Genomic DNA, 23,408 nt, shown 5'->3' on the forward strand with positions numbered 1-23,408 from the left:
TGTCTAGCACAGTGCTCAGAAGTCCAATCAGCCACAATCTTTTCCTAAATGAGTGTTTCTTTCTATATCACTGATATAGGAACTTCAACAGTAATGCAACATAATAGCTTAATATGAACTGAAACTCCACTTAAATCTTATTACAAGAAAAAGATGATAGGCACCTGCAAAGCAGACATCCAATCTTTCCTGGATGAAAGAGTAAGTTAAAGGCACTTCAAAGTTTTGCTTTTAGTTAAACCACAAAAATACATGTTAGATTAAATACATTTGTAAGATATATTTCAGTAAAAAGCTACACAAAAACAAGTGTACAACTACTTACAGAATCAGATTTTTAGCCTAAGAAATAGACATTTCAATCAGGCACTGGATTTATTGTGAGTTTGATGGAAGGTTCCTAGACTGTCTGGATCTGCTAAGATGGAGAAGAATCACCAAGAATACCAGACTTGGGTATCCACATGGTTACAGACCTGAGAATCTGTTTGACACCAGAACTGAAAAGAATTGTTATGACCATATCTCCAGTTCTGAGATTATTTGAGTCATGCCACAATTATAATTGAATTTTGCACCACTTTGTTGTAGATGAGTATTCATCAACTAGTTTGTCATTTTGTGCCATAGTTTCACTCTTAAGAGGAAACGTTTCCTACTATATGTTTGTATAACACAAATTTATGGTGATAAGTGATTTATAATAATTATAGTGCACTATGAGATACTATTTCTTTTCCTCTATTCTAAAAAACACTGAGTAAGATCTGTAAGGAAAAGGGCAGTTCTATCCAATTAGAATCTCATAGTTCCCCTCCTGATTTATAATTTATACCACAAATAACTGCAACAGTCATTGATGGTTTATAGCAGGGGTCGGCAACCTTTCGGAAGTGGTGTGCCGAGTCTTCGTTTATTCACTCTAATTTAAGGTTTTGCATGCCAGTAATACATTTTAACGTTTTTAGAAGGTCTCTTTCTATAAGTCTATAATATATAATTAAACTATTGTTGTATGTAAAGTAAATAAGGTTTTTAAAATGTTTTAGAAGCTTCATTTAAAATTAAATTAAAATCCAGAGTCCCCCGGACTGGTGGCCATGACCTGGGCAGTGTGAGTGCCACTGAAAATCAGCTCGTGTGCCGCCTTGGGCACGCGTGCCATAGGTTACGTACCCCTGGTTTATAGAGTAATGCATACAGGAGTTTTAATAACATGCTGCACCAATATTATAATAAATGGTAGAGGAACTGAATCACTTTCCTTATACCACCACCAGTAACTAGAACCTTATTTTTAGAGAGAGAAAAAATGCAGCAGCTATGAAATTCCTCAGTCATGTAAAACCAGTGACAAGACATGACTGAAAAGTTAACTTTTGACTCCCCCCCATTGAGTGTATTTTGGGATTTTGCAAGCTTTATTTATGCAAATATTCTGAAGATTCCAAGGGCTTGATACAAACCTGAAGCTACAGCAGGTGTTGTAAATATGTTCATTGTCTGCAGAATACTCTCTCTTTTGACTCACTCCTAGAAGGATGCAAATCTGGAGTCAAAAATTGTCATAGCAGATAAGTATTTTAAATATTGTTTTTAAATGTATAACGGATGAAATTCACTTATGTGCGGTGGACGACAAGGACCATATACAACTGAAGTCCTTGCAATATGGCTTACACTGAACTTGACCGGTGCATAACTCTTGCACACAGAGGAGAACACTATAGACACTTATCTGTGGGTTTTTTTATGTAGGTAGTATTAACTATTGAACGCTACAATTAATGCTTATTTAAAGAACAGTCTCCATTAAAAGGAGAACATTTATCACAACATGGTATTTAAAATACTGCAGTGTTTTTGTAATTAAAATAGAAAACTAATATTTTGGATACCATTTGGTAACATAGTAGTGTTCATTTTTTAATCATTGAGAGTATGTAGAACTGCTAAATGTAATATTAGTTTATTATTAGATCTGGTATCTGATCAAGTTTGTAGTCACTAGATTTTTTTCAAATCTATTATAAAACTTCAATAAAATGTACAAATAAGAGTAGACCTGTAATTATTACTGGCCTGATTTTCAGAAGTGCTGAACACCTACCTCCACAGTGGAGTCACCACAGCCTACAAAATGCCCACCTTTGAAATGAAGGTCATTTATAGTATTTGTGTTTTAGAAACGTGTACTACAGAAGAACCTCAAAGATACGAACACCAGTGTTCCAGACTTACTGGTCAACCAGAAATCCTCTGGAACCAGAAGTAATCAGGCAGCAGTGGAGATACACACATAAAAGCAGCAAATACTTTACTACCTTGGGGCTTTAGCCAAGGGGGTAGAGGGCTAGGGCTGCAGCTACAGGGTGTGGGAAGTCAGGGCTTCTGACACTTGGGAGCACCAGGGCTCAGGGCTTCAGATCTGGAGGGAACGCTGGGGCTCAGGGCTTCAGTCCCACGGCTCTGCTCCTGGTTTCAGTCTCATGGGGGGCCCTGCGGCTCTGTTCCCAGCTTCAGCCCCACAGGGGTGCTGAGACTTGGGGCTTTAGCTATGAGGGGAGCACTGGTTTTAGCCCCAGCGAACTAACGCCCTGAGTCTCGGCACCCTCCTCCCCCCACCACTGAAACTGGGAGTGGAGCTGAGGGGAACCCAAGCTGAAGCCCTGAGCCACAGCACCCCCTGCGAGGCAGAAGCCAGGAACAGAGCCATGGTGCAGAAGCCCCTAAGCCCCAGCTCTCCCCCCAGATTTAAAGCCCTGAGCTGCTGGTGCTCTTGAGTGTCAGAAGCCCTGACACCCCCCTCCTCCTAGTGACTGCAGCCCCAAATCCCCCCAACCCTCCAGTGGCCGAAGTCCGTAATATCTTCTTTGGAGTTACGGACATTTCAGAGTTACAGACAACCTCCATTCCCAAGGTGTAACTCTGAGGTTCTACTATATATGAACAAAAAATATTTAGAAGCATGACCATAGACAAAATTGGTATCAATTAAATTAAGTAATTTTATCTTTAGTCTATTTTTATACACGAGGCTGAGCAATTTGATGATGGAATCACAGATTAAGAAATTCTTTATTTTTATGCATGTAACACTGAAATAATACAGGTTTGCATTTCATTTTTTTTATCTTTTTAAAAACAGAAAGGTGCTTCTGAAAAACATGCAGTTGCACAGCAAATTCAATTTTGTGGACTCTTCCTTGGGCTTTAAATTTAGAACCATTGCATATTATTTTAAAACTGGAGACACTGAGGTCTGTCCCACTAATACCTCCAAAAGAAAGGTCACCAGCTGATTCACTCAAACTGTTTTCTGAAGCACCATAGATTTTCCTGAGGTGCCTCCCTTTCAAGTAATGATCTATCTTGACCTTGATTAGCTTGCGGGACGACAATATCCGCCTGAGTTAATAGGTCTAAGATTTTAACTTAACATCAGACTATATTACATATGTTAAGATTATATTACGTAATTTAATAAGGGTTTCAGACACTAAAAAGAATTTGCGGGGGAGGGGGTGTTAAACCACATCCTCCAATGGTTCTAAGTACCTTGCCAGACATGAAATCTACTTGAGCATGTCACTAACAGTATCCTCCACTCTAGGTCTCTAGTTTTCCCATCAGCAGAAAAGTTCTCCCCCAAATCACTTGGTAATTGTTCTTTTCAGCATCTTTTTAAAAAACTTCAGATAGTTTCAATACACCGCCCTTAAATATAAAGGTCTGCCATACAATGTCTTGATAGAAAAAAAAATGATGGATTTGATCTATTAAATATGCCTAACAACTATAGAAACAATATCTTAAATTTGGGCTTCTCTTTCCATTGAGTAATAATTGAGAAACGTTACAGAATTTTTGGCAGGTGAATTTCCACATGCTTCCACTTGTAGAAAGGAAAATGTAAATTGCTGCTAGTGTTCGACAACGAAGCAGGACAGTTTAATTCTCCTACTGAAATTACGTGTTGTCGTCTTTTACCCATAACCATGATAAACAGAATCCTTTGGGTTGGAGTGAATTTTTACAAGGTCATGTAAATTCATCCCTCTGAATTATAGCAGGCCTAATTCAATTATTGCTAAACAATCTCTATTACATGCATATCCTGCCTAGACTGAGCAAAAACACCCCAGCCCAACTAAAGGAAGTTAAAAGTTGTAATTTCACATATAGCTTCAGATGAACTAGTAACATAGCCCATAGTATGAGGAGGCAGCACTGCAGTTTATACCTTAACCGTACTCCTTTCCTTTGTCTTCAAGTTATTAGCCAATTCAAATGCTGAAATTACATACATACATTTCAAAAAAGGCAGTAATAGGATGGCTGGCCCTTCAAGGGAAACTGGGCCCAGCCTCACCTATGACTGTTCATTACTCCCCAGCTGAGACAGATCTAGTGATAAGGAGGACAGCTGCAGGAGGGAGATGGCTCTGCTGATCAGTCCTGGACCATGGGGGAGAGAGGCCCAGGAAAGGCCTCTGGGACCCTGCAGAAGACCACAGGTCAAGAGAAAAAAAGATAGGGTTTATACATGGAACTGCTATTGAACTCTTCTATTGTGTTTGGGGAAAAAACTGTGCCCTGACAGAAAGGCCTGAACAGACGTTGGGCCTGGCATTAGTCCTTCCTGGGATGGAGAAAGAGAGCAGCCCTGGGTTGCACGTTCCCATTGCTGGAAAGTATGCAGCTACAAGTGTTTTAGAAGAGGGCCAGCAGTTGGCTGGTGCTGCCCAGAGGTTGGGAGGGACTAGCTAAGGAGAGGGTGTGAGCAGGGAACTCCTGAGATATAACACTATTCAGTGGATATCTGTTGCAACCTCCATTTGCAAGACTCCAAAAGAGTCTCTACCACAAATCAGAACCTAAACACTCATTGTTTATGAATCCCCAGGGAAACAGAAATGCCTCCAACTCCCTCTGCTGGAACACCACGATGCAACTTACATTCTCCCTTCCTTCCGTATCAACAGATAAATCCAGCCCAATGTTTATACATTAGGATTACCATCAGTCATAGCGGGAGTTAGCATCCCTAAGTGCAAGAATTAAGTTAAAAATATTATGTTCCTCAGCTATGGCCTCACTATGGCTAAAAAGGGACTTCAGCATGAAACGGTTTTTCCTTTTCAGATTGCATAAAATACCACCAGCTAACCCAGTTTCAACTGAATCAGAATTCCTTATGCATATTAACATCTTGTTTTCTGTGATCAAATCAATGGTTCAACCTCATCTGTGTGCAGTACTGGCAGCCCCACGTCAAAAAAGAATACTGCAGAATTAGATGTGGTTCAGAGGAGGAGGATGAAAATGATTACGGGCATGATTAGAAACATCAAAACGTTAATTTGAAAAGACAGAATAGACTGAAATTAAATTAAATTAAATTAAATTAAAAGGTGGCAAATTCAAACTGACAAGGACAGATTTTCACTATGTAAGTACTGTGGAACTCTCTGCCACATGATGTCATTGAATACAAGAATTTAGCACAATTCAAAGAGATTGAGCATTTATAGAGATAAAAAGTATAGCCATAATTATAATAGTACTAACAATTTTTGGAAGGAATATTAAATCTTATGCTTCAGGGTGTAAACCAATCTCTATTACACACCAGAATGAGTCCTTCATGAGGCCAGATTACCCCAACCTATCTACTGTGGTGTTTGTTGTACCTTCTCCCCAAATATCTGGTGCTGGCCACTGTCGGAAACAGAATACTGGACTAGAAGCCCCAAAGCCCTGATTCCTCATGTTCCTAATGAAATAACCACCTCAAGCTGAATCATGGGGTAAGGATGTTTTTTGGTGGGCGTTATGTAGTAAGATTATTTAAAAGTCTTTCATTATGTAAAATATCAACTTTATAGCATGGTATCAAATAGTAAACTGACATTCTCCTCTTCTTCCCGCACTGCATAATAAGGTTGAATATTAAGACAATTTTTCAGGGACTACACCTGTTAGCCCAATCAGAGGTGGTATCCAGCAGATATTACTGAAAATGATTAAATTGTTAATTTACAAAGAAAGTAAGCTGCAATTTCCTAGAGCAGTTTCAGATAACCCTTCTTTTTGTCTAAATTTAAAATATTACAGTAACTCCTCGTTTAACATTGTAGTTATGTTCCTGAAAAATGCGACTAAGCGAAATGATGTTAAGCGAATCCAATTTCCCCATAAGAATTAATGTAAATGGGGGAAGAGGGGGGTGTTAGGTTCCAGAGAAATTTTTTTCCACCAGACAAAACTATTTTACATATTTTTAGACACACACACACACACACACACACTCAAAGTTTTAAAACAATTTAATACTGTACACAGCAATGATGCTTGGTTGAGGTGGTGAAGTCAGAGGGTGGAATATTTCCCAGGGAATGCCTTACTGCTAAATAATGAACTAGCTTTAGCTGAGCCCTCAATGGTTAACACATTGTTGTTAATGTAGCTTCACACTCTACAAGACAGCATGAATGGAGGGAGGGGAGATAGCATGGCAGACAGAGAGAGAGAGAGAGATGCACATTGCCCCTTAAAGTACATTGACACCACTCTATGTACATTGCCTTTAAAAAGATCAGGAAGTTGAGACAGCAGCAAGCTCTCTCCATCCTGAGCCCTATCCTGTCCCCACCCTGCTCTATATGGAGAAGAGGTAAGCGGGGGGCAGGAGTAGGGGGGAGGGGGACACCCTGACATTAGCTCCCCAACTCCCCTGCACAGCAAGCAGGAGGCTCCCAGGAGCAGCTCCAAGGCAGAGGGCAGGAACAGCACATGGCAGTGAGGAGAGAGACAGCTGAACTGCCAGCAATTGGTAGCCTGCTGGTGGCTGCTGCACAGGGAATTTAGGAGAGTGGGGAGCCGATGGGGGGCTGCTGGTCCACCCTGGTTCCAAGCCCCCTCCAGCTAGCTGCAACGGGCTGCTCTTCCTGCAAGCAGTGGACAAAGCAGGCGGCTGCCAAACAACATTACAAGGGAGCACAGCATAACTTTAAATGAGCATGTTTCCTAATTGATCAGCAACAAAACAACATTAACCAGGATGACTAAGTGAGGAGTTACTGTACTTCATCTCACTTCAGGCTTAATGGTAAATTTTGTTTTGAACAGAATGTCTTGTGAAAAAAGTTGTAGCTATTCTGACATCCAATCCATTATCTCACAAGGATAGAAGACTTCCTTTTATAATCTCTGCAGAAGGAAACAAATGAATCAAGGCTAATCAACACAAAATTTAGTCTAGAAATACTGGAAAAGCACTTTTTAATATTTTTTTTCTACTATTTTAGATGTCCTGGATAGCTGAAATCTTTTCCCTTGAGGTTTGCGGATAAGATACATGTTATGAACTAACCCATTAGCTAAACCAATACTGCTAAAATCTAGACTATAAATTGATTTAAAAGTGTTTATTAATGTCTTTGATCATCTTAATTAACTCCATTTTAATGAAGTACTTGTCTGGGATTGCTCTAAACTTTTAAAATTATTCACAAAGCAACCACTTTTTAACCAGTAACAGCTTCATTAAAATATTTATTCAGTAGTTTTAATGGTTGAAGTTCTTTTTCCCTATGAAACAAATGTTATAAATGGCCAGAATTATAAACATCTACAGAGCTTAACCATACAAGCAAATCTTATTTCCTTATCAGAGACTAGATAACAATCAAACAGGAAAACGCCGATATTTCTGTTAACAAGTATATGTAACAGGAAAATGCTGAGTCATAACAGAAACACAAAGCATGAAAAGGTGTTTCAGCCTTAACTGCTTATTATATCTTTAAAATTACGTAAGATACTTGCATTTTTAACACCATTAAGTGTTTTTCCTGCCTTCTCTCCCCACCCCCTGCAAAGAGTGATCTTTAGAATTACAAGGAATTCTTTTTAAAACAGTATTCAAAGAAAAAGTTCAAGGGGTGATATCCTGTCCCAAAGTCAATGAGGAGTTTTGGCATGGACTTCAATAGGACCAGGATTTCAACAAAGATCTTTATGTACCATGACATTTTAGATTATACGCCTCTTTGGAGCAGGGGCTGTCAATTATGGTTTGACCAACAAGCACAAGGGGGGGCTAACCTAGTTGTGTTTTTTAGGTGCTACTATAATCATCAATGCCATGGAATTCGGAATACTGGATTGAGGCAAGATGAGAAGTGAGGTGCAAGAAAGGGGACTGCAGTAGTTGATGCAGAAGATGACTTAGAAATACACAAGGCTGTTTGTCTGAAGAGGCGATACTTTGGAAGAAGCAATGGAGCTGGAGAGAGGCTGAATGTTTGAGGGAGGAAAGAGAGTAGGAAAGAAAACAGGTCGTAAGCTTGGGTGAAAGGGAGAATATTTAATTTGTCACCAATAATGAAAGGAGTGTTGTGGAAAGAATGGAAAGGTCTAGTTTTTACAATGTTGGATTTAAGAGAGCAGCAGCATATGCTAGTGCTGATGATGTCAGAGGCAGTAAAATGTCAGACTCATAATAAGAAACAAATCAACTTGGATTTAGGATGTAACTTTAAATTGAATCAATGGACCCAGGAAATTAACTTTCAAGAAGAGGAACACGGTCATGGGAATTTAGGCCTAAAAACCTGAATAGTGTCTGTAAACTAAGTGTTTATTTTTAAAACATTTCCAGAATTACAAATAAAATCCAAAGCTGTGGCTAAGAGAGGAAGATGAACAGATGCTAATGTAAGCCCCAGGACTAGGTGCTTGCTAGGAACAGATCTTGGGGCTTCCTCTATGGTGAGAAGGAAAAAACCCACTACCAGCTTAGTTTGCTCATTAGGCTCTCTGGCTCCCCTCTAGGTTAAAAAAAAAAAAAAAAAAAAAGAGGAAATCAAGGAGCTACTTACCTACTTCCAGGTCTAATTTACATAAAAGAGTTTATGAAGCACTTTAAGTTTTTTTATTTTGGAATTTGTGTTTCATTCTTTTAACTAGTATTAAAAGTGTTATGTAACTGCATATATGTGGCATGATATAATGAATGTAGGAATTCATGAACATTATTCAATGAGGAAAATGACTACCCTGATCTGGAAGTCAGGCACAATACGGTTAGAGGAGAGACTTCTTCTGGAGACTTTTGCTCTGGTGAGAGAGGCTCTATCCCACTCCAGCACCGTATTAAAGCTGTCTGGATTGGAGCCAACCTGGTGAAATGGCAGCCGCAGACTGGACAGGAGCTGGCAGTAGAGGATGGCAGCTGATTGCTGTAGGCTAGAGAAAATCTGACCAGTAGGCTAGGCTGTACTTAGTAGAGGTGGACCAGAGGGAGAGACTGTCCATATTCCACCCCTTTGACTACTATCAAGTTAAACTATATTTGAGAATGTGGTTTAGGTCTGTGAGGGCTGTGCTTTGAATAAGTGCCTTAACAAATAGCTAATACATAAATGCTAAGATTTTGTCAGGGATATTTTTAGTAAAAGTCACGGACATGTCATGGCAATAAAGAAAAATTCATGCAAGTCCGGGACCTGTCCGTGACTTTTACTAAAAATATCCCTGACAAAATGAGGAGGGAGAAGGCTCCAGCACACCCATGGCTGTTGCTGGGGCTCTGGGGTCGCCCCACAGCCCCAGGGGCTGGGCAGCTGCAGGCCCTGGTTGGAAGCTTCGGGGCACCTTGCAGCTCTGCACTGCCATGGGCTGAAGTCATGGAGGTCTCTGGAAGTCATGGATTCCGTGACTTCCGCAATCTCCATGATAAAAACGTAGCCTTAATACTGAACAACAAATGGAATTGGAGGAACTCCTCTCGCTCAGAAGTGTTGTAGTGTTGCTTAATTTCATTTTAAAATTCAAATATTTTAGCCCAAATACAAGTAGTTGTATTTCAGGTTCCCAAAGACTTTTCTGTGTGCTTGTAAGAGCATAAATGATACACTATTAAAGGTGGCCAAAGTTTTAGCGTTTGATTTCCTGAACCTGAAGTGCAGAAGTGTGGGAAATCATCAAATGGGGGCATGCATATCTACTGGGGTTCTGCAGAGATTGGTACCAAGCCTGATACTATTCAACATTTTCATCAATGATCTGGAAGTAAATATAAAAACATTGTTGATCAAATTTGCCAACGACACAAAGATTGGTGGAGAGGTAAATAATGATGAGGGCAGGGCAGTCATACTGAGCAATAAGATCATTTCATAACCTGGGCCCATTCATACAAAATGTGTTTTAGTACAGAAAAATGCCAAGTTATCCAGCTAGGAACATGGAATGCAAGCCAAGCCTCCAGACTTCAGGATTGTATCCTGGAATGCAGCGACTCTGAAGAGGACCTAGAGGTTATAGTAAACAAGCAACTTAATATGGGCTCCTAATGTCATGCTGTGGCAAAAAGGACTACTGAAATCCTTGATGTATAAACACTGGAGTAGTCAGCAAGATGACTTTACCTCTGTATATGGCATTGGTGAAACCAATACTGGAACACTGCACCCAGTTCTAGTGTCCACATTGTAAAAAGGATGTTGAAAAATTGGAGAGGGTACAGAAAAGATCCACAAAAATTATTTGAGGGCTAGAGAAAACGGTTTAGAGACAGATTTAACAAGCTCAATCTGTTTGTCAAAAAGACGATTGAGTGGTGGCTTGATTACAGTCTGCAAGTACCTTTACATTAGATAATACTGGTTACTAAAGGCTTCTTTAATTGAGGATAGAAAGGACTAACAAGAACCAATGGTTAGAAGCTGAAACCAAATACATTCAAATTAGAAATCAGGCACACGTTTTTAAAACAGTAAAAGTTATCAGCCACTATAACAAACTACCAAGAGAAGTGGTGGATTCTCTAATCTCTTGATGTCTCCAAATCGAGACTGGATGTCCTTCTGGAAGATATGATTTAGCCAATTACAAGTTATGCTTTAATCAAACACAAGTTATTAAGCTCAATACAGGGATAACTGTAAAATGTAATGGTCTGTGATATACAGGAGGTCAGACAACATCTAATGGATCTTTCTGGCCTTAAACCCTATGAATGTGTGGGAAAGGAGACCTGAACCAATTGTTTTATATATTTTCAAAAGGACCCCAGCAGTAATCCTGGACATCATATTGAAATCAGCCCTTTATGCAGTCTAACACCTGACAAAAGAGTTACATCTACAGTTAAGCAGCTAATGTGGTGAGACCACTGCTCATCACAATGCTCTGAATAGTTTCATTGTTACCTTGTGCTTCCCATCTGTTGTACACATCTATTGGCTCACCTTAGACTGCAAGCCCTTCACAGCAGGTACTGTTTTTATATTTGTATGGTGCCTACCACAGTACAAACGGTAAACTACAACACCACAAAATTATTTATGTGCTGACAAGAGGCGCAATGAAGTCATACTACACCAAAGAATGTGTGCTACATTTCAGAGTAAATTAGGAAGTGCAACTTTAATGAAAAAACCCTTAAAGTAATTACTTTACGTTGTGCTGGGCTTGCCAAAGTCACTTGCATCTGACATAAGACACTAATTTTGAATAGAAACTTTCTTCAATGACAGCAGAATACTGTCCAAATAGCAACAAAAAGAAGAGTGCCTATTAAAAACCACAGGAATTTATAGGAAAATGAAATAATAGACACCAGTCATATAAGCAACATGCTAAATGTTTCTAAGACCTCTTGACATACATATCTAAAATTACAATTCAACCAATAGCACAGTTCTTTTGTATTATGCTGGCAACATAGGCAGCTTGTTCCACGTTATGCAACTGTCTCACCCTTATAATTAATTTAATTATAGATAATGCAGTCAACAATTGCCTTTGGATATTTTTGGTTATGATTAGTGGGTTACTTGTACTCCATTCAGATTGATGGCAGCTCATTACGTGAATATGACCAACTGCTGAATATCATCAGACTTAATTGTATTATTTACAAACCTGCAGTGTCACTTGTTTAGATGAAATATAATCATCATCACTGAGGCAGGCACAGGAGACTACCCTCTAATCATAATACTGTAGAAATTAAGTGCATCTTCTCAATTAGTTCTGTAATAGAGTACCTTTTTATGTAAATCTGCTGAGTTCAATGGTTTCTTAATTTCAGGACTATTGAAATGACTCCTATAACTTTAATTATGGAAGCACTACTGCATCTCCTTAATATCTGAGAAGCAAACAAGTACATTAAAAGCTTCTTGCGCTCACTCTTTCTTCAAGCATGGCTTTGAGAGTCTAAAAGTTAAATAAGAAGATCTATTAAAATACACTTTATTTCAACTTAAGATGACTTTTTAAAAAGTATAAAAATAGTTCTGTCTTCCAGACTTCCGCCTTCAGAAAACAGACATCCACTCTGGATTATTTAAACTTGGAAAAATGCAAGTGTTTTCTTTAAAAAAATATCTATTGTTACAGCAAAAACTTGGGTTTCCTTTCAAGCAAGATCATATGATTACACGTTTATATTTTACTTTCCGCAGGAATTCACATACACCCCCATTTGCATCCTGTTATTCATTTAACGTTTCCCTTCCCTTCAGCATGCTGTGTTAATAACATGACAATCACAATGCTAACTTTTGCATTTAACTGGTTTATTTTATACACAGAGTATTTCAGCTCACTGTACAAACTATGGTTCTTCTTCATATTCTATTTGAGGCACTATAAAGGGCACCATTGTTTTAAACTGCACTTTATGTCAGAAAAACCCACGTGGTACAGAAATCCAGACCTTTTCCTTTGGTGGATCAATCTCTGTTGCAACTTCTATAATTAATACACAACGTCTTTTAAACAGTGAAAAGATTAAGGTTATGCCCTACTCCTAATATTGCATCTGTCTGAATCTTAGACATTTAGATTTATTTGTACTCTTCACTTTTATTAGTAACACTATAGATGTAAATCTTTAAATACTTTGAGACAGATTCTGAGTTACCAACCACACAATGCTCTTAGAATGTCTTAAAGATACATTCAGTCAGTAGGGTAGCGAGTTAACAAAAATGGTACAAAAAGCCCTATGCTCACAATTCCATCCGAAGCAATAAATGAAGACACTAGTCACAATGTAAGATGAACCATCACAAAAGATGAGCAATATTTTTAACACAGGTCATGCTTCTCTTTTCACATCTAACAGAGTTTAAACTATAGCATAAATGGGTGCTACATATTTACAAACAACTGTGTTGAAGACTAGAATGTCAGAATTTCTTTGCTCTTCACTTAGTTGCTGAAATTACAGACTGCCAAGCACAACAGGATGAAAATTTAAATGATGTTTTTTCAATCCTGTAATTTAAGGAACTGTTAAATAAATAAATAAATGTATATATATATACACACACACACACACACACACACATACATACATACACACACAATTTTAAATGTATGTATAATTAATCTTCTGTCAAAACGTACAAGACACCCTACACTCCATTTCACATATCACAAAGCCCTTCAGTTATAAAAGTAACACTAATTGCCCTGTTATAGGACTCTCAAAAAAAAAAAAAAAATTATTACTCAGATTGATTAAAGACGATGCTTTATTAGCCATGTACATATCTATGTAGTCTTCTCTAACAAAGAGAAATTTAAATAAAATTTCAACTTATTTTCGTCACCTGAGATAGTCATGAACATTCCAAATGAGAAGAGATTTACACACTTCAGTAGAAATTAGATCAGACACTGTTCAGGTGACACTCTCCCCCCGCCCCTCCCGCTCCATTCTCCTCAGTTAGGACAATGAGTTAAAATACCCAACTAGCTGAGCCAGAGGAGTTTACCTAAAGTCTAACAATACATGAAAGGAGAAAGGAGTTTGAAAACTTTTTAAAAAACATCAAATACACCAAATAGCAGCCACACTAGCCTTTTAAAGTTTTAAAATCCTGATAGTATGAACTCTATTCCTTTATTGGGAAGCCGCAAGATATTCAATGATAAACCATACATTAAGCTAAGGTGAGCAGAAAGAGTGGGTAAGATAAAAATAAATGTTTGCAACAGTAAGTCACCAGCATAAGAAATAATAGGAGTTACCTGCATTTCATGAAAAATACCATTTTTCAATGTTACCTTCCTTATAATACAGTCAGATATCCTTAAATTTGTTCTTAATAAAACCAATTTATATCCAAAAATGACTCCTCTTTTCAAACTTATCTTCCATTATCATTTTTTTCAAGACTTCTTTCAAGACACCTTAATGTTGTACAACGTGCACAAATTTTTCAAGTCTCAGATAATTCTAGTTCCGAATATGAACACACTAATTCAAAGTTACTGCTGTAACTTGCAGTACATGCACATATTTCTTGTAGCTTGAAAATAAACAATTCATATTCACTACAGACAGGCAAATTAATCAGAACTCTGCTAAAGAACTCACTACTATGCAACAAGATTAAATGCAAAGCATATAGCTGCAACTGTTCATCTCTTAGTACAATGTGCTGAATATATATTGTTGTGCGAAATGGCTTTCAACCAAAAAGATGGGATTTTCTGTTCAGTGCTATACAACCTTGCTACAAATCTGGATCTACTTATAGATATGTTACATCCAAAAGTGCATACAGGCTTTTTTTGGTGCCAAGAAAACTATTTCCAGTTAATCACTTTAAATGAATTCAGACTCTTTTGGTGTCAAGAAAACTATTTCCAGTTAATCACTTTAAATGGATGGAAACTACCTCTACATCCAAGCTAGTCAGACACAAACAACATATATGAGACAAAAGTAGGGGGCTGAATATGAGGCTTTTGCCATATTGCTATACAGTGTGAACTTGGATTAAGATCCATAAGTCTGTGCAGGATTCAAAAAAACCCTGGGCAATTTCTGGACCTTGAAAGACCACATAATGTTCTTGAGCAGGCTGAAAACTGCAAAAACTGTAATGGGAAATTCTGAAATCTGGTTTTGGCCTAAGTCAGGACAAAGTTAAAATCCTGGAATTTTGGGTGAAACAAAATATTCACAAACATTTTGTTGTTTTGATGAGGCTGAAGTGTTTTGTTTCAACTTTTATATTATAAATTATAACAAAAGTCAAACAAAGCATTTCTACCTTATCAAAATGAAGTATTTAAAAAAAAAACTGCTGTAAAATTTCAATGAAAATTGGTATGTTCTATGAGATCTTGATTTCATCTAAACAGCATTTTCTGATATGTCACAGGCCGGCTGCTCCCAATCACACACTCATGGCCAAGGACGACAATGCCTCAAGTATCAGAGAGGTAGCCATGTTGTTTTTGTGGATACAAACTAACAAGGAGTCTGGTGGCACCTTAAAGACTATCAAATTTATTTGGGCATAAGCTTTCGTGGGTAAAAAACCCACTTCTTCAGATGCATGGTCTGAAGAAGTGGGTTTTTTACCCACAAAAGCTTAAGCTCAAATAAATTTGTTAGTCTTTAAGATGCCACCAGACTCCTCGCTGTTATAATGTCTCAGTTTCCCTTCTCTCACAGGGCTCCTCAATAACTCACGATCACAGTCCAAAGGTAATAAACACACTCTCCTTCTGGGGGGTCTAATTTATTTAGTCCTAAAACAGTGGCCCTCTAGGCCCCCACCCCAGTTCAGTGTCCCTCTCCTTGAATCAGGTGTCCCCAGCCCTTTTTCACAGTGCTGGGTTCAATTCAGTCTGTCTCTCAGTTCCGTGTGTCTTCTTCTGTCTGAGTCAGGAGTTTGGTCTTCCAGGACCCAATCCAACTTCCTTTACTCTCCACTAGAGTCAGTCTCATTCCCTGCAGCATGCACCTACAGCTGCTTCCTCAAGCCAGCTACAGCTTTCCAGGCTTCTGTTGTGCTTGGGCCTCCTAGCTGGAGTGCTACCAGCTTCCACTTGAGCTCCCTTCCACAAAGACTCCTTCTGGAGTCAGTCTGTTCCTCCTCTATCTCCCCAGCCCTCACCTGAGTTAACTGCATGACCTCATTCGTGCCTACCTGGAAAGCTGAACTAATCTTAACACAGACGGGTTGAGGCACTATTTCCCCTTAAAGGGGCCAGCCACCCTGTAATATGATGAGAAATTGTTCCACCAAACTTTTCGACAAGCTGTAGTGTTGAACAAATGTCACATGCTGTACTATCCTGATTTACCACAAAAAGCACTGCATCGACTGTTTACTCAAAGACAAAAAAGCTTGACTTTTTTAAAAAGACAAAATTTACCAGGATTAGTTATCAATAATAAAATACACACACTATATGTGGGACTGCCTACTGCTAACAACCAGTCAACGCAACCTAGAGCAGTGGTTCTCAAACTGTGTGTCACGACCCCAAGTGAGGTTGCTCCCTTAGCAGATAGGGTGGCAACAATTCCAAGTGTGTGGAGAATAGCATTTTACAAAATACGTGCAAGGTCATGCCACATGGAGGATGCTATTTTGCTCAACAAAATGGAACCCTCCATGCACTGTGATCTTGCACACACTGTGTGTACAAGGTAATGCTGTGAGGAAGACACCATTTTGTAAAGCAAAATGGCACCCTTTATGCAATGTGATATTAGGTGTACAGCGCGTGCAAGGTCTTGCTGCATGGAAGATGCCATTTGAAAATGGTGTCAATGCTGTCTGGGGTTACAGAAAATATGAGGTTATACAGAGAAAGTGTTTGGGAACCACTGACCTAGAGGAAGTACTTTGGAGAAAAGAAAAAGGCAAAACTATCTGAAAGATAGACTTCAGTAGCATGATTATCAAAGGTAGTGAGCAATCATATCAGACCACATTACACTTGTAGTGTGGTGTTAAAGACAGAGGAGGTTAAAATTATGTCACACAATTTTGCCGAAAAGGCTTTCAACTAAAAGATTAGCATCATTTTAAGCTCAATTCCTACACTAATATGGATGATAAACTTTAATTATACATGCAATTAGAACTTCAATACTATCACAGCAAGTGATACAATAATCAACTATTTTTTTTGTGGGCATGGTTCTTTTGCACTGTCACAAGACAGCCAGATTCTGGCCACAACTGGTCAGATAAGAATTTCCACAGTAGGGGAAGCTCTCAGCGGGCGTTAAGCCAACCACTCCATTTCAGCCAAGGGGGCAGGCCAGGGAATGAAAGGGCAGCACAGAGCTTCGTTCCACCAATTCTCAGCTGGTGTGGGGGTTATCGTATGTTGTTGGCCCAACATAGAATAGCTCCAAGAATGCTATAACTCAAACCAGAACCAGGGTCAATGCAGACCAGCCCACAGAACTAGGGAACCTTAACTGGTTCCTTATGTTTCCCTCCCCCCTCCATTTTCCTTTGCCAAGCACAGCTTGAGCACAGGAGAGAATTTGCCTCCATTAGTTTCAGAAAGTAGCTTCCTCAAGCACGTTAGATGATAAACCAATTATGTGATGGGGTTGCAGGTGTTCATTCATTTTATTCATAACAAAATTATCTTTGCAGCATCAAGAAAAACATCCAACTGATGGGAAATCCATCTGAAAAAGTTCAACAATTTTATCTCATCTCCTCAAAACCTTTGCAAGTTTGAGGAAAAGGTCTGGAAGACTCATTAAAGGCAATATTGCTTCCAAATGCAAGATGACAAGTTAAGTGAAATGTAAATAGATACATTTGGTTTTCAAGAAACTGGACAACTGATTTTGTACAGTTACCTCACTTCACAACTTGACATGTCATTAAAGTATAGATACATTCAACAATTTTAAATACTAAAACAGGTGAAAGTAACAGCACCAAACAGTATTTTAAAAGCAGTCCAAGAAAAATTTAATCCTAATCTCTTACCATCAAAGAAGCTTTTGGCTCTCAGGTAACTCACGCTAAGCCTAAGCACAGACAGTTTATCCAGTTTGGCGATAACATCTTGTGGGAAAGGCAAGAGGCTAGCCAAGCGATCTAACTCTGCATTCAATCTGTCTCTGTGTCTCTTGGATGGATTGGACTTGGCTCCTTCAGATGGGGACGGCTTTATTCTGTGGCAAAGACAAAACACAGTATAAATGCATATTTTTTCTCAAAATGATGATATTGTCTTAATTTTTTTTTTTTAAACAGAAAAGTAGTAAAGCTCTGCCATTAAGCTGATGCCCACCACCACAAATCTTTTACATTTTAACATGTAATATGCTTTCCCAACATGACTTGCACATTCTTCAGCAAAAATTAACTTAGATTAAAGTTAGGAAAAACAAAAGTCAGGTGGGCATCTAAGAGTCCTGTTCGCGCATCAGAGTGTTTAGTTAAAAGTGTTTGAAAATTGAGAGATACTTAAAAATAAACTGTTCTATTGTTCAGAAAAAAAAATAACTCAAATGTTCCTCAATATGCCAAAGATACCTCTACCCCAATATGACGCTGTCCTCGGGAGCCAAAAAAAAATCTTACCATGTTATATATCGAACTTGCTTTGATCCGCCGGAGCGCGCAGCCCCGCCCACCCAGAGCGCTGCTTTAACACATTATATCTGAATTATATATCGGGGCAGAGGTGTTACTTATATTATACATCAACACTGGTATTTCAGTATATTATTAATATTCTGTGTAAAATTGTACTCTTGCATCTACACTTGTTCACTTTTAGTGCAACATATCTCAATGTATGCTTAATTTTTATACAGTGTTTTATTTTCTGCTTAACACTGCAAGAGTTCTAACAACTTGTTGTACAGTGCTGAATACTTTGCTAGTGTCCAAGACACAAAACATCAAGATGGCCCCTGCCCCAGATATCTTCCAATCTGGGAGAGAGACAGGTGAAGATATGTTGGGGAGTTCCTGAGGAAGGAGTCACTATGAATGCTTGTAATGAGATTTTTGGGAGTGGGAATACGTAAATCAACTCATTAAATCCACTCACAGTTGACAACATACTGAGCACTAACATACTCGTCAACATTTACAGTAAGCATGGCATGACAAATTGGTGAAGTATACCATCCAAAACAAAGCAGTAGTGTTCTTTTATGAATTATATTATGGTGTTTATGTAATCTTGCTTCTAGTTTCCATTAACACCCACCTTAAATTCCCAGTGCTCTCTCCAAAATTTCCTACACGCAAGGTTGTGAGTAGGGGACATTTATATTATATGAAATTATATTTTATTATTAGAAAAATAAATTCTGAGTCTTTCAACAGATTAGCTTTGCTCACATGCCATGTATGCTTAAATAAAGTTTTCTAATTACAGAGGGATCAATCGATTCATTTTTGTGCAATAAGTTTGTAAAGTCAGTTTGCTACTACTTAGATTACCTTTACATGAATGTTGGTTGTGTGTGACATGCTGTCTGCAAACTCTGTTCATGCCTACGTGCTTCATTTAGTTTAAGTAGTCTTGGCAGTATTTATTTCCAAGTATTGCATTCAATCAAATTAATATTCTGCACTGGCTAGAAATTTTAAAAACCTCCCATAATGAAATTTAGATACCACTGTGAAAACATGTTTTGTACTGTAAAACAATTTCATCACTTCCAGTTAAATACATGACAGACAGAACTGACATCAAATAGTGAAATATATCATGTGTTTTTAGACGTCTCTTTCTTCCAGTTCCAACTATTAGGTATCCGCTGGGGGGGGGGGGGGGGAAGGATCATAAAATTGTCAATATTTATTAATTTAAATAAAAGTAGATTTGGAAGGCTTATAAGGACCATGTCTTCTTATACCAGTATCACTTGTCCACTACCTCTTGATTGGAGAAAACTTAAATTTGTCTCAACTGTTCACTCTAGCTATAAAAATGATGTTGTGTTGCTGTTATACACTGAAGGAGTGTATACAAACACACACCCCTACCTTTTCCTTACGCAGAGTTTGTAATCTGATAGGGGCTATGGTACTGAATGTTGACAACACACACGAAAGCCCCAGGAATAACAACCACCATCACACTTATAAATTCACTACCATTAAAGCTAAGTTTGTTGCAGAAATAAAGGGTCTGCTTCCCCACTGCTCTGATGGAGGTTAATGGTACAGAAATGAGCAAGAGGGAAGTGATGGAGAAATAAAAAGGGTTATGAAAATTATGTCTATTAAACAGAGACTTATCCAAAGCAAAAACAGCACACCACGTATGGGTGTGTCATCAATTAAAATACACAGTGAAATAAATACTTGGTTACAGGCAGTATTAGAACTACCTCAATTAGGAGTCCTGACTTTCTGAGGGCCACTCTGAGCTCAATATCTCTCTAATGCCATTTGATGTCAGACTACCTGCAGCTCACCACAACCCCAGATAATATTAGCTTAAAAATAATTCTGTAAAGCTTTTGTTCAGATAAAAGGAACCAAATAATGTTTACTTATTCTAGGGAAGCATTCGTGTACCCAAATCATGACAACTGGCATAATTTTTGGTGGGGGGGAGGGGGAAAGAGAGGGGAGAGGAACAAACTTTTTGTTGTGTAGTCTAGATTTCAATATTGGCCAAACAACAGACTAAAAGTCACCCAACATTTCCTTAACAATCCCTATTAGTAACACTATGCCTCACTGAGTGAGTTGTTAATGTGCATTACTGCCAGTTAATACAGAGCCAGATTAAAAAAACCTATTGCTTGAAGTACAATCATTGCAAGTACAGCAGGACTAAGCTACCCCACTCATACACTTGTACACTTTTAAGTCAGTCAACCAGGTCTGCTATTCCTGTGGAATAGTTTGTAGCCTCCGATTCCTGGTAGTCAGGCTTTGTCTACACTGGACTTTTGTTGATAAAACTTCTGTCATTCAGGGGTGTGAAAAAACATCGGTGTGAACAGGGCTTTGTCAGCCTTGGCCCCCTTGCCTGGGGCAGCACCACAGAATGGCTCAGGTGGTGTCAGGCTTCAGTCCCCCCTCCTGAGGTCATGTAGTATTTTTTGTTGTCAGAAGGGGGTCATGGTGCAATGAAATCCGCGAACCCCTCGTTTAGATAGAGTGCTGCACCCTCTATGCATTACAGCAAGTTATCCCTGAAGGAAATTGAATGCTATGTCAAGATTAATCCTTGTATATGCGCTTTTTACAAAAACAGTCCAGAAAGCAGGGGCAGATTTTAAGATTGTTAAAACTACTTTAACAGTAGACTGCCCTTCCACTCCTGCTTCTCTACTGTTTAGATACAGCTGTGAGAGATCTCAATAAACCAAACGGCCAGAGTTCCTTGTTTTGTTAATATCTATTACAGCGGAACGGAAATATTTCAATACTTGAGAGACAAACAAGTGCGGTCATAGAATGTCAAAATAAAAACAGAGTTGTCCAAGTATTATTTGAACTGTATTTTCACTATTCTTCTATGCAGCATAGTCTTTAATCACATACCTTACTATTGTGTGAGTTTAGATTGTGTATACACACCCACCCACACACACTAAAACCAAAGGGCTGTAGCCTTAATTTATACCATGAAACCAAAGCAGGTTCTGATATACATATTCCTGACTTAAAAATAAAAGTAAAATTAAAATACAGTTTTGAATAAGATCAGTTGCTGAGCACCTAAAGATAAATGAATATTAGCAGGGATCCTAAAACTCCATTTGACACAGAAAAACACAGAAATTGCAGTTTTACAGAGAATCTTTACTTTTTCATTTGTGAAAAAATAAAAAACACAACTATTAACTACATTTTACTAAAAGTACCAGTGTCACTTATTCAGTGCTCACAAACTCCCCCTCTTGTGGTCTATTTTTGAGTGCACTTTAACTTTACAGTGGAACCCAGTTTATTCGTTCTAATTAGGACAGAGGCCAGATCAAATAATCAAAAATTGGGATAATCAGGAGAATTGGCAAAGAGCTTTCTATCCCTTATTTTATAAGGGGCGGGGGGACTTGGTGCCGCAACTGCTCAGGGCTGACCCCGGAGTCCCAGCTGCTGTTAGCCCGGAGCCGGAGAGTTGGATAATGGAGGCTCCAATAACTGGGCTTCTACTGTATATCAGTAAAACATTATGTTCAAGGGATACCTATGTATGTTGTTGCTACGGAACCTAAAGTTCAGTGTTTCATTTTAAATAGCAAAAAAAAACCCTGGATTTTTATCGGAGAATTTTGTTTTGTTATCATGGAAAATGGGATCCCTGAATATAATACACAACTGTTTTACTCCTCTAAAAAACAGAGGACCTTTGAGGAGATTGGCGGCACAGGCATCTGTCACATAGCTGACAGTCTTAATCCTCGAGGTAGTATGTGCTGCAGATGTTTTTCAACCCATCCTTAATGTTACAAAAATTGGGGTGTTATTTTTGTGCATTATTATTTAGTTCAGACAATTCAGGATGTGTGAGAAATGTGTCATGTACATACACACCATTTTATTTTAGAAATGAACAAAGCAACATAACATTTTAAGGACCATGAATAAATGGCATTGAAATGGACTTAAAATGCATGGTCATCGAAAAAATTCACATTTAAACAAAAAAGCCCTTCTAAATTAAAATAGGATGATGTCTCCCTATAGTCTCAACCACATATGCAAAGACCTGTTTTTTTCCCCTAAAATTGTTATTTACACCACATCTGTCTATTACCAAAAGTGATGCATGTTCACTATTCTCAAACAATACCACTCCACTCAGAGGAACTAAAAGCTCTAAGCATGATTTACTTCTTTTATTCTCCCTGCCACCATATTCAACATTAACATTACACTCTGGTTGGTATTATCTCTGTAGACTGTTGATCCCTTTGATTTGAAGTTGGGGTACATCTTTCTCAATGGTGCAGCAAACCTGTTTTGTGGTTTGCCCTCAGGTGTGACAGAGCCAATGAGCTTCCAAGTAGCTTTAAAGGACCAGGCTGTTCTAACTCTTCGGTCAATGGTGTGGTAGGACTATGTAACCCAGGGGTTCTCAAACTGATAGTCATGACCCCTCAGCAGGTCACAAGGTTATGTGGGGGGGTCATGAGCTGTGAGCATCCATCCCCAAACCCCACTTCACCTCCAGCATTTATAATAATGTTAAATATATTTTAAAGTTTTTAATGTATAAGGGAGGAGGGTCACACTCAAAGGCTTGCTGTGTGAAAGGGGTTACCAATACAAAAGTTTGAGAACTACTGCTGTAACCTTTTGTTCTCCACTGGGGAGTATGTATCAATACCCACCCACTCTGTTGGCTTCCTCTTAACAGTTCATTTTGATTTAAAGACTGCCTGCAACAGCCAGAGCAAGGAGAGACTACTAGAGTATTGACAATGGAAGTTTTGTGCCAAATCCAACAGATTGCAATATATAGCTTTTAAAATCATATACCATGGTTGTGCACGAAGGAAAGAATTTTCTTTGCTTCCCAAGATTGTTTTCTAAATATAGCGAAAGACACTTTCTTAATATGCTATGTAAATTTTCTTTTTAATGTCTCTCTGAAAGAAGCAGAGTACATAATAAAAC

General features: G+C 38.5%; 1 protein-coding gene across 1 annotated transcript in view; it reads right to left on the minus strand.

Moving 5' to 3' along the window:
- Positions 1-23,408, minus strand: part of AHR (aryl hydrocarbon receptor) — a 107,553-nt gene that overhangs the window by 78,802 nt on the left and 5,343 nt on the right. The window contains exon 2 of the mRNA XM_054020266.1: positions 17,790-17,977. Within this exon, the coding sequence (XP_053876241.1) occupies positions 17,790-17,977 (188 nt within the window). The remainder of the gene's footprint in view (positions 1-17,789; positions 17,978-23,408) is intronic.

This window comes from Malaclemys terrapin, chromosome 2, assembly GCF_027887155.1.
Source record: "Malaclemys terrapin pileata isolate rMalTer1 chromosome 2, rMalTer1.hap1, whole genome shotgun sequence".
Lineage (NCBI taxonomy): Eukaryota > Metazoa > Chordata > Testudines > Emydidae > Malaclemys > Malaclemys terrapin.